Consider the following 17891-nt stretch of genomic DNA (forward strand, 5'->3'; position numbering starts at 1 on the left):
TGACTTTAATTTAGAACACAAGGAAAGCAAATGTAGAAAACTCTGATGCTAAGTACTAAGGAAACAAACAAAAGACCATGCAGGCAGACACTGTGCTGCTCCTTTTGAATGGGAAGGGCGAAGTGCATTAGAAACCATCGTGCACTATTATCCTTCAGAAAAGGACGAGTTGGGGGTCAATCATGACATCTCAAATTACCCAATCATTATCCCTGTGCGGCAATTCAGACACCACCACTTCACGTGCTGCTAATTGTGTGCAGGATGATGACAGATGTGCTCCTTGAGAACTACAGCTCTATGAAGGGAGTCAGGAGCAACTAGAGAGTCATCAAGAATACCTGACAGTAGAAGAAATCATGTAGACACTGCACTAACTGGTTATTCTGCTCACAATGACAGGCATAGCAATGTTTTTGCTAACAGAAGAAAAATTCAGGCATTTCATGGACCTCTATTCAAAAAAAAAACTATTGAAACAGTCTAACTTAATCTAGTATAATTTATTTGACACATAGATCTTTCCTGTAAGAGGTCCGAAGCATTTACAACATCAAACACTAAATCTCAAGCTTTGAACAGAGCCCAATTGGCGTGTTATAATCAAAGCTGTATGGTTCACCAGGACTACCTGCTGTGGGATGATCTGTATGTCAAATTGCTCTGATTGGTCAATAAATAAAACACTGATTGGCCAGTGGCCAGGCAGGAAGTATAGGCGGGACTAACAAAGAGGAGACCTGAGATAACAGGAAGGCGTTACAGTAACAGGAGTCACTGCCAGTCCCCGCCATGACAAGCAGCATGTGAAGATGCCGGTAAGCCACGAGCCACGCGGCAAGGTATAGATTTATAGAAATGGGTTAATTTAAGCTATAAGAACAGTTAGCAAGAGGCCTGCCATGGCCATACAGTTTGTAAGCAATATAAGTCTCTGTGTTTACTTGGTCGGGTCTGAGCGGCTGTGGGACTGGCAGGTGACAAAGATTTGTCCTGACTGTGGGCAAGGCAGGAAAACTCTAGCTACAACTACCGTACTCTGGGGCATGAGTTATGCTGCACTAGCAAGGAAAGATTCCTTGTCTTTAAAAACAAAGTTACACACACACACACACACACACACGCGCACACACACGCACACACATGCACATACACATGCATGTACATACACAGGCACGCACATACACACACACACATATACACGCATGCATGCACATACACAGGCATGCACTTACACACACATGCACACGGGCACACACACATGCATGTACATACACAGGCACACACATATACACATATGCATGCACCTACACAGGCACGCACGTACGCGCACACACACACACATGCGCACACACACATACAAACACAAGCACGCACGTACACAGGCACACACATATGTATACTACACACACACACACACCAACAAAGGATCTTCCAAACTTCTATAAAGTATTTACTGTGGAGTTCCTCTTTCCTTCTTTTCCTTTCAGCCAAGAAAACACCAGCACCTCAAGTTTATCACTCTCTAATCCTCAATTCCTAATTCTCAGTACCACAACCTGTTTAGACCCCTCCAAAGCGGACCTCTAACTGTCAGTGGCTGTGGAGCACAGGCCAGAGACACAGCTGATTCCCAGCTACCTGCAGCAGCCCGAGTAGTTCCTTTCAGGGACCGCCAGTCGGGAAAGCTGGAACTCCTGACTCTATCACAGAAAAGAACTCCAGGATGAGTCAGGATGAACAGTTAGAATTTATTAGGAAGAGACTTAGCACAGATTTAAGCAAGAGGAGATGATTTGTAATAAAAAAGGGATATTTGGGGAAAGGACAGTACACACATGGAGCCTGTGGGTGGCTCTAAGTATCTCAACTGCAGGTACGCAGCTAGAATACGGTTTGGAGGCTCCGGGAATGTGATGATATTGCTCAAATAGACTCCTCACCGTTTATCCCTCTTTTGATAAATGACATCATAGGGTGGACAGAAGGGCAGTCTGGGAAGGTGAATCCATGCCTCACAGGCTTGCTGCACAAGGGATTTGAGGCCTGTCTTTCCCTGCAAATGGGGGTTCTTGCAAGAATTTTAGAAAGTTACAGATTTTCAGCTGAGAAAACAGAAAGGCCATACTAATGGGCCAAATGAGTGGTTCATTGTTATTTTAAAATCCCATTTGCATTATGTCACTATAGAAGGAATATTCTCTCTATCAGCAGCACCTTCCAAGTAAATGTTGCTAATTATGTTGGAATTCTTGATTCCCAGCTGGCGAGAGCTTCAACCAGACTCTGAAGTGAAGAGTTATTTTCTCTCTCACATCCCTTTAATTTCCCCCATCTTTCCATCTTGACTTACAAAGAAAAGATACAAAAAGGCTTCTATTCTATACCTATCAAAGGATTGGACCTCGGAGCAAGAATTCTGCCAGGCCCAGGATGGGTAAGAATCTTACATCCTCAAAAAAAAAAAAACCATTATTTTCTGTTTCAAACACTGGAACCCTCAGAACCTCATTTTCATTTGCAGGACTTGAATTTAAAATAAAAACTTAAAAACTGTCTCTGTAACATAGAACTGAGGCACCCTGTGGCCCCAGGACAGAATCAATCGGCTACCTCAGTTCAATTCCCCTGTGTTCTAGCCTTGGCCTCACAGCTCTCCATAATCTGCAATCTTGCCACAGAAAAGGTGGGGAGAACACCACACTCATACTACCCCTGGCCACAATGTGAATGAATCTACTTTCCTTTACCAATTTCTGTTTCCTACTTTCTTTAGAACTTAGGGAAGCCGAGGCAGTGGGTTTTTGAACCTACGTGCCTGGTAACATCAGCAGGATCTAAAAAGGACAGTAGATATTCCCAGAATGCCAGCATTGTGAAGAGGTTGATAAAACTGAAAGCTCAACACTCACACGTTAACAAAGGCCCTGAGTGGCTCCATCTCCTAAGAGCAGCAACTTTGAAAGCCTGTTCTGTGTCTGCGGTCCCTTTGAACCCCCATCGAGCTTTACAAAATGAAACACAGACATGGACCCCTGAGAAAAACAACCTAATCCTGTCAGCATGAACCCTGCTGCAGAGAGGAGAGGAGCATTCAGGGAAACCGCCAAGCACCAAGCTCTAAGTGGTCCACCTCTCTCTCGCAAGGCTGTTCAAATGAAGGTTTGGAAAGAAAGCCAGCACACATCATCCTAGGCCTTTCATAGGATACAACTTCAGAGAAGTTACCGAAAGACTGCCCAATGTTACAAAGCAAGATGGCTCAGAGGTTAAGAGCACTGAATGCTCTTCCAGAGGTCCTGAGTTCAATTCCCAGCAACCACATGGTGGCTCCCAACCATCTGTAATGAGATCTGGCACCCTCTTCTGTATACATAATAAATAAATAAATCTTAAAAAAAAAAGAAAAAGAAAAAGAAATAATAGGCTGAGGGTGCATAGCTCAGTGACAGAGTGGTTACCTAGGGTGAGCCATGCAGAAGCAAAATACATACATACACACACACACACACTCACATATATAATGCATAATACACCCACATATATATACATACAATATGTACACACACATACAATACATACATACACAATACATACACACATATGCACACATAGACATACCATACATACATATACACATATGCAACACATACATACATGTATACACATATACACACATGCAATACACACATATACACACATACAAATACACATAAGACATACATACACATGTACCCACATATAAGACATATATACATACACACACAATATATACATACACACAAACAGCATTAAATCTCATCAGCTAAGGAAATACACGCAAGTTTCCATTACACTAAAAGCAAGCCACCCAAAGCTGTTAACAAAAACAAACAAACAAAACCAGCCGAGAAGCTGAATCTGCAGTTGACAGGAGCGGCTGAGCTGAAATGAAGCGGCATTGTTCTTCCCACTGGCCAGGTTAATTCTGTAGACAAATGAGCTAAGAAGATGAATAACAAATAAGTTTTCCTGTCCAACAGCTTTATAGATTCTGCAAAACCTCTCAAAAGCACTGGGTTCAGAATTATGGTATTGCTAGTCGTAATCTAGTACACATTTTACATATATACTATATACATGTAAACATGTATCATTTTGTTATTTTCCTCAAAAATTATTTCCGTCACATTATTGTGTTTCTTGTCTTCATATCTAAAAGCATACACTAATCAAAAACACTTAAAAAATAATAAATAAATAAACCAGCTGCACTCTGGTGACCCCTGTAAAAAGCAGACAAGAAAAGAACAGGAAAATTAAGTCGACCACATTAAATTCTTCATTCAAGCTTGTCATCTCCTCTCTTGAGGCTGTTTCACATCACCAAGTCTGCTGTGACTAATTTCCATTCCTACATGCAGCATTTATGTGTGAGAACCTCTGCCATGAGGACATTTCAATCATGTAGACACTCTTATGTGACACTTCACCTGAGTCCTGGAGACCAGGAGATTGTGGGAAGTGCCTCTGTTCTCACTGGTGGAGGCCTACTCAGTCCCTCCTCAGGCCTCCCCAGCTCTCCCTAGCCCTCCTCAGCTCTTCCCAGCACTCCTCAGCTTTCCCCAGCTCTCCCCAGCCCTCCCCAGCCCTCCTCAGCCCTTCCCAGCACTCCTCAGCTCTCTCCAGCCCTCCTCAGCTAATGAGAACTGTGGTGGTATTGTGTTCCCCGAAATATTGTGCACGCTAATAAACTTATCTGGGGTCAGAGAACAGAACAGCCACAATATTAAACATAGAGGATAGGCAGTGGTAGCACACACCTTTAATCTTAGCATTCCAGAGGCAGAGATCTACCTGGATCTCTGTGTGTTCAAGGATACAGCCAAGCATGGTGACTCACACCTTTAATCCCAGAAAGTGAGCCTTTAATCCCAGGGAGTGATGGCAGAAAGCAGAAAGGTATATAAGGCATGAAGACCAGAAACTAGAAGCTTTTAGCTGGTTAAGCTTCAGGCTTTCGAGAAGCACAGTTCAGCTGAGACTCATTCCGGATGAGGACACAGAGGTTTCCTGTCTGAGGAAACAGGATCAGCTGAGAAACTGGCAAGGTGAGGTGGCTATGGCTTGTTCTGCTTCTCTGATCTTCCAGCATTCACCCCAAAACCTGGCTCCAGGTTTGATTTCATTAAGAAGAACTTTTAAGATTCCTGCTCAGAGAACAGGCTAAAGGATTCTTCTGTAGAAACTCAAGTTCTAAGAAATTAGGCATCACTGTGTAACACAGAGAATACAAGCTAATCACCACAGCCTTTCTATCTAGCTGTACCCTTCCTTTTGCATCACTTTATTTAAGATCCTGATACGCTTATGGTTTGTATTCTCCAATCCATTCTTGTTGTGGGATTCCTTTATTCTATTACATTATGTTTTATTAGCACTTTTTTTCTGTACCACGACACAGACCAGTACTCACTTACATAGACTATGTTGAACTAGGAGTCACTGGGCAGTAACACTCTAAGTGTGATTTACCTGCAACACTTGCCAAAATGTACAAACAAATCATGTCACATGAACAAAAAAAAATAGGCAAACAACATTAACTTCACACTAATTTTGAAGTTATTCAATCAAAAGGAGAGGTTGCAAAGACAATATTGACCACATACTTTCAGCTTTAAACAGCATTAGCTCGGCAATGCAGAGCCACTGCACCCTGAAGAGCCAGCAGCTCTGCCTTCCCTGTGATGGCTAGCACCACTTCCTTAAGGATGCAGGGCGTACTCGCTCTGGAAAGAGAGCCTGTGCTGACTTGGCTTTCTCATGCACTCTCCCTGAAAGAAGAGGCCTTTCAGGAACACGGATGTGCCAACTGCAGAACTCCCCTTCTCCCTCTGTGGACTCTCATCCATCTCAAACACTCTGGGAAACAATGCAATGGTGCTCCATGCTGATCTGAGGGCAAGCACACGGAGCGGCTAACAACAGAGCCGCAACCCAACATGCTATCCTGTGGTCTGGATAGATGCTCCTTCTACACATCCTCTGCACTGTGGCACTCGGCCCGGGCTAGACGCCACAGGTCGTTTTGCTTTCCCCAACTACTTGGTAGCTTCCTGAAGATGAAAACAGTGTCTTAAGTTCTTTGCTAGGTAGACCATTACTGTACACACGGCAGTATATGTTTAATTCATAGATTGCTTTTTGCAAGATAATTATCACTCAAGTCACTTGAGATTTGAAGAATCCCCAAACACAACTTTTCCACTCAGATAGCTAAATTCACAAATTTACTATGTATCTTAGACTTGCTTCTGCTATCACTGAGTTCTGAATGAGCCCAAAACAACAACTTTTAATTTCATTTATTGTTGAAAAGTTTTAGCCTTCATCGACCATCTACAATGTGACAGGTACTGTGCCGAGTTTAGAGGTTTGCATAGATTACAGTTTACTTTTCCCTCACAGCAGTTTATAGGCTGGGTATGGCTCTTGTTTCCTTTGAAGGAACAATGGTACAATTACCCACCTTGCCCAACACCCCTGCAGCTAGAATAAGACAAAGCCAGAAAACACATGTAGGCAGTTTGGTTGCAGAGCCCCAAAGCTTACTTCTCACATCCTTAGGGAAATCGGAGCTATTTCTTACTGGTTTACAAGACTCTGTAACCTCAATGCTACTTTCACATACTTTGTTATTACATCTAATCTTAATAACTAACCTCTACAGAAGGGTAGACATTATTACAGATGAGGGACAGGCAGAGATAAACATTCATACACATAGCCCTAATGAAAGCATGAGATCAGTACCCAGTGCTTATATCTTGAAATCCAATGTGCCGGCACTTCCCCTTGGATATACAACTTAATATCTAGGTTGTATCTGTAAAGGGTATCATTTGGGGATTCAATAGCTTCATTCATAATTTTGTTGTAAAGTGGAATTTTAAGCAATATGTACAGATGGTCACACCGTATGATAACTTTAATATTCCAAAGTTCACTGGAAATTCTATATAAACTTTCTTCTGGGGAGGTAGGTCATAAATGGTAATGTTTTTAAAATGTTACCCCCTCAAGCCTACTTAATGTCTATAGTATTTAACATACGATATTAATCCTTTATTAGGGGCAGTTCCCAACCAAACTTCTGAGCCTTTTCCCACTGAATTTGACACAGAATAGGTACTTCATCAGCATTTCTTCCCCTGTGTGGTGGTTCTGTTTTCACTAGTAACAGCTTCTGTTTAGGTTTCTGAGACAAACTGGATCTTTCATTACTCCCAACATAAGAGTTTGACTTAATGACCCACTGTGAGTCTGTGGTGGTTTGAATAAAAATGTCCCCGATAGGTTCCTAGTTAGTTATGCTGTTGGGGTAGGTTTAGGAGGCATGGTCTTGCCCAAGAAGTATGTCACCAGGGGTGGACTTTGCAAGTTTAAAGAGTTTGCTCCATGCTTGCCATTGCAGATGTGAGCTCTCTGCTCCACCTGCCATGCCTTCCAGACACGATGGATCCTTATCCTTCTGGAATCAAAGTCCAAATAAACTCTTCCTTTTGTAAGCTGCTTCTGGTCATGGTGTTTTATCACAGTAATAGTAAAGAAATACAGAGTCTAAGCGTCAATAGCCACATGGGTGCCCACTTGCTCCCTGGTCCCTGAGATGCCCGGGGCTGGCCCTGAGCATGGGAGGTCCAAACACAGGGGAAGCCGCTCCAGCACCTCGCTCCAGCACCTCGCTCCAGCACCTCGCTCCAGCACCTCACTCCAGCACCTCGCTCCAGCACCTCACTCCAGCACCTCCCTCCAGCACCTCACTCCAGCCTGCTACCACACAGCAGTGAGAACAGCAATGTTGCCGCTGCGGTCACCTCTTAGAGGATGAAGAGTAAATGTTTATTCCTGGGGATAACTTCCTATGCATCAAAAACCACCAACAGAGTTTACATTGTAGTTGTAAAGTAGACAATTTCCTAAGCTAGCTTATTTCATCTTGACAATTTGGGGAAAATAGCATTAGTCCTAATTTCGAACTACTAGTGCGGAAACCTGTTTTTATGTATTTTTAAATGACCTGTTCAGGCCTATAAACAGAAATCTCCTAAAAATGGGTTCTATGAACCCTTTCTTTGTTTGTTTCTTTTCTTCTTTGTTTGTTTCTTTCTTTCTTTCTTTTTTAGCTCCTCTGGGAATTTTATGGTACAGTCTCAATGAAGAAGCCCTAACTTACAGTAATATATGAAAAATGAACGGATCTGGGGATGTAGCTCAGCGGTACAGCACAGACTTAGCATGTAACAGGCCCTGGGCTCAGTCTGCAGCACCGTAAGTAGAAAGGCAAAGAAGGAAAAAAACAAAGCAAAACAAAAAACCGCAGAGCAAACCTACAGTCTGATCACAGTTCAAACTTAGACTTGTATTTTACTTCTAGGTAGGACCTCTCAGTCCATGACAGACTGGCTCTCAAGAATGTCAAGTTCACAATGAAGAATGTCAGGAACAAGACTACTCCTGCTAAGACAATATATTCTGGCTTTTTGTTTGTTTGTTTTGAGGGGGTCGAGACCGTTTCTCTGTGTAGCCCTGATGTGTAGCCCTGGTTGTCCTGGAGCTCACTCTGTAGACCAGGCTGGCCTAGAACTCACAGAGATCCCCCTGCCTCAACCTCCTGAGTGCTGGGATTAAAGGTGTGCGCCACCACCGCACAGCAATATATTCTAAATACTCTTTCCCTTCCCCAGTTCTATCTTCAGGTGCTTCCGCAGTGATGGTCCCCAGGATGTGTGGAGACGCCAATGAGAACGTCTACAACTAACTATCAGTCACAGTCACACACCAGAAGCTGGGCTCTGTGCTAAGTGCTTCAGTATTTATCTTACTGCCTTCATTTTTTTTTATAAATAACAAGGGGATTAGTTCTGAGGAAAGTCACACCACTAATAAACAGGAGCTCCAGAAATCTTATTCATCTCTCTCCATCTGCAAGGCTCTCCTTCTCAAACTTCTAGGAGCTGCTCCAGAACCAGCAGCTCTCACAGAGGAGGGGAGGGGGGGAATGCATCTGAACAGGTACATCAGAAAGGTCTCAGTATGAGCTGCAGGCTTGGGTTTCCAGCAACAATCTAGCCATTGGCAGGACCAGGATACACAGAAGGGATTAAGAAAATGGCATTTATACAGAACTAGTGGTGGGAAGAGGATGTGCTCACAGATGGAGTTCTAGGGGCAATCATCTGGTGAGTAACACAGTTTCCACATAATAGATTGTCATAAGTTAAAAAATAATAACTTCAGACACTTGGTCCATTATACATGGATGATGCTACTGCTCTGGGTATCTCTCCAGCTCCCGTGCAGCCGGTTCTGTCACAGTTCTTCACCACTGCAGTGTGGCCATATCTTGCATTATTTAGACGGAACCTACTTCTGCAGCCCGCGTGGTCAGACCCACTGCTCTCACCCTCCCAGCCACACTACACCTTCACCCTGACTTTGGACTTAACACCTTTACCACATGTGTTTCTTCTCCACGATCACTCTTAGCACTGCTTCCTTCTCGGTCCAGGTGTCTCTATGGCCCACTCTTTGGGCAGAGAATTCCGTGCCCTAACTGGCCTCAGTAAAGCTCAGTTCTCGGTCCACCCACCATTCTACTGTTTGCAGCACTCCTGAGCATCCCAGTTTCCATCCTGTCACTGTAACAAACACCATGACCAAACGTAACCTGAGGAGGAAAGGGTTTATTCCCTCTTCCCGTTTATAGTCCATTACGAAGGGAAGTCAGGGCAGGAACATGTGGCAGGAACCAGGTGGCAGGAACTGAAGCAGGGGCCGTAGAGGAAGGCTGTTTCCTGGCTTGCTCTCCAGGCTCATAGTTAGCTCCCTTCCTTATGCCTCCCAGAACTGCCTGCCCAGTGGTGGTACCACTCATAGAGGGCTGGACCCTTCCATACCAGTCATTAATCCAGAAAATGCCATACAGACTTGCCTACAAGTCAATCATTCCAGATGACCCTAGTTGGTGTCAGGCTGAAAAACAAAACAAAACAAAACAAAACAACTACTGGCACACTGAGTCAATGAGAGAAACTGTGCCCCCCAAAAAAAGAAAAAAAGAGAGAAAGAAACTAAGGGAGGGAGGGAGGGAAGAAGGAAGGAAGGAAGGAAGGAAGGAAGGAAGGAAGGAAGGAAGGAAGGAAGGAAGGAAGGAAACACACTAGTCGTGAGGCTCTGTACGTGCAGGCACCCCTGCAAGCCCACAGTTCCTCCTAACTGGAATCCTCAAAGCTTCTTCCTTATTCAGCACTCTATCCATTGACACAGCAGCTACTGCCAACTTTTCTTCATAGCTCTTTTCATTATTTATATATATAAAATGCTAAATTTAAAAATTCCTTCCTTTTCCTGCCTTACCCAGCTGGAATTTAAGTTTTAAGGCAGCAGGGAGCCTTGTCTTATACACAGCTGTGTCCCCCTTTTACAGGAGATGCTCATATTTGCAAAATGCATTAGTGCACCCTTATGTTCCTCGACACACTTTCTCTACTATGTATGAGTAAGTATCTGCCATTTTTCCTCCCTTGCCCAAAGTTTCATGGGTTTGGAGCTTGGTCCTCAGTGTAGTAATGCTGGGAGTCAGGGCCTAATAAAAGGTCCTTAGGCCAGATAGGCGCCAGTCCCACAAGAGGAACTGGCTTTCTTTCTTTTTTCTTTTTTTTTGGTTTTTTGAGACAGGGTTCCTCTGTGTAGCTTTGCGCCTTTCCTGGAACTCGCTCTGTAGACCAGGCTGGCCTTGAACTCACAGAGATCCGCCTGCCTCTGCCTCCTGAGTGCTGGGCTTAAAGGCGTGTGCCACCACTGCCCCAAGGAACTAGCTTTCTGTCTGCAGGCATGAAGTCTTCTCACACCTGCTCCCACCACTACCCTACACCGTGAGGTGATGCAGACAGGGTTTGGGGTGTGCTCAGGAGCCTTCATCAATACTGTAAGTAAACAGACCTCTTTTCTTTATAAAGTTAGCCAGCCTCTGTTGTTCATAAAAGAAAATAGGCAAACATAGTTCCTTTTGAAATTCCATCACGAGTCCATTTATACATTATATTTTATAGCCCTTCAGTGGTCCCTATTTTAAGACAATGGAAAGTCTCAATAACCAATTAAACTGCAATGCCTTGTACTCAGCTGAGTGCCTGGAGCACAGCAGAATACTACTCACTGTATCTGAGTAAATAATATTCAAGTACTTGTTTGTCTTTAGGGTGACTTTTTTTTTTTTTTTTGGTTTTTCGAGACAGGGTTTCTCTGTGTAGCTTTGCGCCTTTCCTGGAACTCGCTTTGGAGACCAGGCTGGCCTTGAAATCACAGAGATCCGCCTGGCTCTGCCTCCCGAGTGCTGGGATTAAAGGCGTGCGCCACCACCGCCCGGCTTAGGGTGACATTTTATGACACACTTTTCCAAAGGAATACTGATAAGTTCTTGCATTAAAGGGTTCTATGGTTGAATAATCTGAGGAAATGTTGCAACAATTTTACTTTCAAGACTTTTGAAATGTCTCATCAACTAACAATATGTTCTCTGGATGTGCAAAAAAATTAAGCTTTTCCCAAATACAACCTAAGACTGCGTATGTGTCTGCATGCGTGTGCATGTGTGTACATGTACATATTCATGTGTACACATAACAGATTCATTTTTTGCCACTACTGCAAAAATCAGAAGGAAAAAAACTGAAAAACAATCTTCAATAATTTTCTTCATAAATTGCTCAAATTCATATTAAGAACTTTTTCATTCTAAAATAAATGAAATCATGATATTCCATAATTCATGCACTGATTTGGATTAGGTAAATCAGCAAATAGTTGTCTAAAAGGCTCACTACTTCTCAAAAAGTTAACAAGCATCAAAAGAGAAAATCTCCTGAGAGAAATAGAAGCCTACATGGAAAACAACACAGGATTTGAGAGATCCATTGGAAAGAACATTACAAATAGAAGCACAGTCCAACAGTGCCCTGAGCTGAAGAAAAAAACCAGAATTTTTAGAAATGAAAAAAAAGTGAATTGAAAATAGCTGATGTTTTTGTTTGATCTGGGAATTAAAACTGGGCTCTTGTACATGCTAAGCAAGCCCCGTACCTTGGAGATAAACTATAGCACTCCCCTCAGGCACTTAGGTATCATGCTACCACTGTACAGAACTGTTTTAGTGAGTCCAAAATATAGAAAAGTGTAGATAACCAAACACTGATAGAAATGTACCTCACATGAAAAATAAACCAAGTGACTACAATTTTTATCAAGATATAGTCTTAAGTAACTTATCTACATAGAGCACTATATACAATCTGTTTATTTCACAAACTAGTTCCTATCATACAATGTTCCAAAATATTTGAAAACAAAAGCTCTCTAAAGAAGATACATAATTCTCATTCCCTTAACTATCAACATTGTATCACAAATACTGGTTGATTTCTGTTATCTAAAAGGAGTCCTTTAATCAGGGAGTAGAAGACAATGTTTCAAGCTTTCTTTCAAAAGTATTCAGGGAGGTCCCCAAAGGTGCCTCAGTGGGTGAAGACTTGCTGCCCTGCCTAACCACCTGAGTTTGATCCCCAGCATCCACAAGCCAGGAGAGAAGCGACTCCTGCAAGCTGTCCTCTGACTTCCACAAGCATGCAGTGGTACACATGCATCCACACACAAATAAATGAATAAATAAAATAAGAAAAAAAAGAATAAAGTGTGCAGAGTCCCCAAACCCTAGTGCCCTTCTACTATCTGAACCTGCTCTTTACATCTCCCCATTTCATTACAACCCTTGTTTCCATGAGATGACTCATGAGCTGCATCAAATGTGACTTGTTATTACTTGGACATTTTAACACACTGTAATTAGCTGCCACTTAATGGCTGTTATTAGTACAATCAGTTATCAAACCCACAACACCTTGTTCCCTCTAACTTAGCAAAGGAAAGTATATGCATTTCAGGTTTCCTCTGGAAATGTTGGCACAAAGAAACTTTCTCCGCCCTCTGAGTCAGTTCTCTCAAATTAGAAAAGAGTGCCTTGGTTTATTATATACACAGATGTACATTGTACCCTGCTACAGACCATCCCTTTAATGAGACACATAGATAGGGATGTAGTTCAACTGGTAGAGGGATTCCCTAGCATGCACAAACCCTAGATTCAATCCTCAACTTGACATAAATCAGGTGTGGTGACATAGCCCCATAGTCCCAGCACCCAAAAAGGTAGAGGCAGGAAGATCAGAAACTCAAAAACTCCAAGTTATCCTCAGCTACATAGCTAGTTTGAGGCCAACCTGGGCTCCCTGGGGCTATATCTTTAAAAAAAAAAAAAAAAAAAAAAAAAAACCTCAAGACACAAAACTTTTCTTGCCGCGTTGATAGATGGTATTAGCTCATTACTACACAGTAGTTGATTTTTATTAGTTATTCATGGTTCTGCACCTTCAGACTCATCTACTTGCTAAAAATCTTCTTACTCCTAAGACAATCCTTAACACTTCTGTGGTCACTCTCAAAAACACAGTGGGAAAGATGGGGTCACCCAGCATGCACCCAGCTGGGGCTGCTGAACAAAGCAATCTGTTGTTTCTCCTTTGTGTTGTAAACAAGTATCCTTTTCATAGTCACGTGTTCCAACATTTTTCCTTTTGTTGTCAATTTGTCGGTCTAAAATAGTCTTGGGGGGGTGGGAGGTGGGGGTGGGGGGGTGGGGATGGGGGAGTGGAGTTGGGGGGGTGGAGGTGGGGGGGTGGGGGGGTGGGGATGGGGGAGTGGAGGTGGGGGGGTGGAGGTGGGGGGGTGGGGGGTGGGGATGGGGGGAGTGGGGGTGGGGGGGGGGGTGTGAGCTCAGCAGTTAAGAACCACTATTGCTCTCACACAGGACTCAGCTCAGTTCCCAGCATTCACACCACCAGTTCACACCCTAGTTCCAGAGGACACAGGAGGACCTTTGACCCCCTCAGGCACCGGCACTCATGTGCACATATCCACATTCAGACATAGACACCTACACATAATTTTAAAGTAAATCGTTTTTTAAAAAATGTCCCCCCTTCTCGCTCCCCGGCCATCTTGGCGGCTGGTCTTGGTTGGGGGCCGCACCTAAGGTAGGAAGATGGTGGCCGCAAAGAAGACGAAAAAGTCTCTGGAGTCGATCAACTCTAGCCTCCAACTTGTTATGAAAAGTGGAAAGTATGTGCTGGGGTACAAACAGACTCTGAAGATGATCAGACAGGGCAAAGCGAAATTGGTTATCCTCGCCAACAACTGTCCAGCTTTGAGGAAATCTGAAATAGAATACTATGCCATGCTGGCTAAAACTGGTGTTCATCACTACAGTGGCAATAACATTGAATTGGGCACAGCATGTGGAAAATACTACAGAGTATGCACACTGGCTAACATTGACCCAGGTGATTCTGATATTATTAGAAGCATGCCAGAACAGACTGGTGAAAAGTAAACCAGGAAAGTTTTTCTTTAATAAAACTTTACCAGAGCTCCTTTTAAAAACAACAACAACAAAAAAAAAATGTCCCCAAGCACAGTGATGAAGTTCTTGATGGTGCTCCTGAGCACAGGAAGGCTGTGGTGTGGTCCTGGGGTGCTCCTGAGCATAGGAAGGTTGTGGTGTGGTCCTGGGGTGCTCCTGAGCACAGGAAGGCTGTGGGGTGGTCCTGGGGTGCTCCTGAGCTCCAACAAGAGACTAAAAACACACTGAGGAGGTATCGAGCTACTTCCTTACAGGATATGCTCACAGGTTACATGCATATAGACTCTGCAGAACCGGCTCCTGTTAAAATCTTACTCTTTCATTGTGTTTTCTTGGATCACACCAGGCTAAAGGCAAAATAAGGAGCTTTGCTACCTAGGTTGAGTTCACATTTTACTTTGGTAAAAACAATAGTTTTACTTCACCCAAAAATATCTACTATGCATTAAGCCTCCCACACAGCATTCTCAAATATGTGATTCAACAGAACTTTTATTTCTACTTTATTAGGCCAACATTAAGTAAAGTGGGTAATTTATTCCTAGAAAAAAAAAATGTACTTGGCTTTTTCCAACCTTAAACATGAAAAGCTGAAATGATCAACTGCAGAAGCATGTTTTTTGGTCCTTGGTATCCTGGCTAGTTCAACCTTTAGTGGGCTCTTAGGAAACCAGAACTTTAAAGAGATCTCTACTAGGGAATGGGAGGATGGGCCTAGAGAGATGGTTCAGTTCTTAAGAGCACTGGCTGCTCTTCCAGAGGACCTGGATTTGATCTCAGCACCTACATGGTGGCTCACAATTGTCTGTAATCCAGTTCCAAAGGATCCAATGTCTAGCCTCCTCAGACACTAGCACTTGTGGTGCACAAACATGGATGCAGGAAAAATACCCATGAACATAAAACAATTTTCTGAAGAGTTCTCTATGGAGACCTGTACCCAGCTCTGTGGTTCAGCATTCCCATTAGCAGCAACCATCAAATCCCCTGTTCTCGGCAAGCTCTGGGTAGAGAGCCTGCCTACCTCTGCACTGGGTCTACATCTTGTCCCACTTCCACCACACCTGGACAAACATGCCTCCCAATTGGTTATTCCAGGGCTCCTCGGTCCTCTGCAGCCTCATGCTAAATGGCAGTTTTCGGTCTATTATTTATTTGTTTGTTTATTTATTGGTTTTTCGACACAGGGTTTCTCTGTGTAGCCCTGGCTGTCTTGGATCTCTCTCTGTCTCTGCCTCCCGAGTGCTGGGATCAAAGGCGTGCACCACCACTGTCTGGTTTCATCCTATCATTGTTTTATCAACAGCTGATGTCCTTTCTCCACATGAGCAAACTTAGGTTTAAGTTTGAACTTAAGTCCATTTCTGTTTCCAAATTTCTCCCAACTCACTTCCTACCACAACCCAACATTATTCTCATTTCCTCTTCACAGTGTCATCTGTTGGCATTCCTGAACCACACATACAATCGTGTGTGTGTGTGTGTGTGTGTGTGTGTGTGTGTGTGTGTGTGTGTATGTGTGTGTGTGTCTGTCTGTCTGTCTGTCTGTGTGTGTGTCTATGTGTGTGTCTGTGTGTGTCTATGTGTGTGTGTCTGTGTCTGTGTGTGTCTGTGTATGTGTGTGTGCCTGTGTGCATTCGTGCACACATGTGTAGAACTGTGTCTATGAGTACATGTTTGGGCAGGCAGGGGTTGCGATGGGTGGAAACAGTCTCCACATCAGCCTTCCCAGCTCCAGCTTACTTTGCCTTTCATTCCTCAGTGAATTCTTCCTAACTCTGGGTCATAACTCCATCCTTTAAATGGGAAGCATTAACCAGCCCTTTGCAATCCTCTCATCATGCCCTGCGTTCAGCACTTCCTCACTGAACTGAGGATGATGGCCGAGAAGCAGTGCCCTCATGCACTGTATTCTGAGTGCACTGGGCAGGGAGAGATGCAGAGGGCACTTGTCAGGGACCACTGCCCCACAGCGTTGCTCTCACACTCCAGATCATTGTGAGGGTCACTCAACAAGAAAACCAGCCTGTAGATAACTTCCATAGAAAAGCACAATGCCTAAACTGCTCTAATTACAGTCTGAAGAAGTCACAAATCAGGAAACACTACAGAACACAAACAATACAAATTGTATTTAGTTTAATTTGGTAACACACATCAGCACACAAACTGCACGCAACTGCATGAGAAGCCAAATCATTAGTGTAGATAAGGCTTTTCTTTTCCAAATAAATTTTTGTGTCCATAAATGAAGAGGAAAATTTTAATTTCAGGGAGTAGCAGTTCTTCAATCAATTACCTTAAATTATTAAAATACTGAATTTTTAAATATTATTGAATTATTAATATTATTGTTTCGATCAATTTTTTAAAATAGATTAAGCTTTTGATAATGCTTTTTAAACAAACATAGGAACATTTGACACTTAGGCCAATAAATTCTGTCATGGCCTTGCTCATGAAAACTGGGCCACTCATTTTCCATGCTGCTTATAATTCTAAGGAAAATTTTTCTCTTTTTCTACCAAGAAGTACATTTATATCAAAGTTCCTTTGTTGTCATAACTTTTATATTTTTAGGCATTCATAAATAAGAGTTGCTGGGAACAGAAAATTACAGCACATTTATATCATGGTGGCAAAGTTTCGCCAGTAAAGCTCTGCCTTGCTCAGCTCATGAATGACCAGATCAGAACAGGTTAGTGAGAGGATGGGACAAGCGCAAATCCAGAAGCACCAGTGAAAATCACTGTATGCCTGCACTCCGGCATTGCTTCTGAGCAACAATCCCAGTACCTGATCTGCCACCAACATTTCCCACAGTGTGATGACGAAAAAGCACAGTGAAAATTAACGTTCTTGTACAGAACTAAAATCCACTGTTTTCGGTCATTATGAAGATTTTGTAAAATCTCCAATCAAGTACTGATTTCTGTCTTAAGAGACTCCACTCTCTCAATCCACTAAATTTTTTTTCCAATTCCCTTTTCCCTCTGAAACCACTTCCCTTTCTTCAAGAGCATCAGCATCCCACCTGGAATACAGCCCAAGGGCTGCTCAGCAGCAGCAGCTGTAAATGAATGACAGCTGGAAAAAACATCCAACAGCGGCCCTCATCCTAAGAACGTCAATTGTTGTTATAGCTGACTGACCATCTCTGTGATTCTGTATCTGACCACCTCACGTTCTCCAAAGTAAACTTTCTGAAATGCAACTTGGATCCTTGCACCAGCCTTCAACCATCCAGCCCTGGCTCCAAATCTCTTAGGAATGCACTGTCCACGGTGCATCAGCCTGTCCTTGCCTAGCTTTATTTCAAACCCCCACACTTTACCATACCCACTCCCCTCTTCTGGCCTCCTCAGGCACCAAG

The 17891-nt window shown here is 43.2% G+C and overlaps 2 protein-coding genes across 7 annotated transcripts in view; one reads left to right on the forward strand and one right to left on the reverse strand.

Moving 5' to 3' along the window:
- The window catches only part of Dclk2 (doublecortin like kinase 2), a 134883-nt gene that overhangs the window by 89053 nt on the left and 27939 nt on the right, over positions 1–17891 (reverse strand). The window lies entirely within an intron of this gene.
- LOC128106489 (60S ribosomal protein L30-like) lies at positions 14070–15965 on the forward strand. Its single transcript, XM_052732004.1, has one exon. It carries the CDS (start codon positions 14141–14143, stop codon positions 14486–14488), a length of 348 nt encoding a protein of 115 aa, XP_052587964.1. The 5' UTR covers positions 14070–14140; the 3' UTR covers positions 14489–15965.

This window comes from Peromyscus californicus, unplaced genomic scaffold, assembly GCF_007827085.1.
Source record: "Peromyscus californicus insignis strain IS unplaced genomic scaffold, ASM782708v3 Scaffold_9__1_contigs__length_137607984, whole genome shotgun sequence".
NCBI lineage: Eukaryota > Metazoa > Chordata > Mammalia > Rodentia > Cricetidae > Peromyscus > Peromyscus californicus.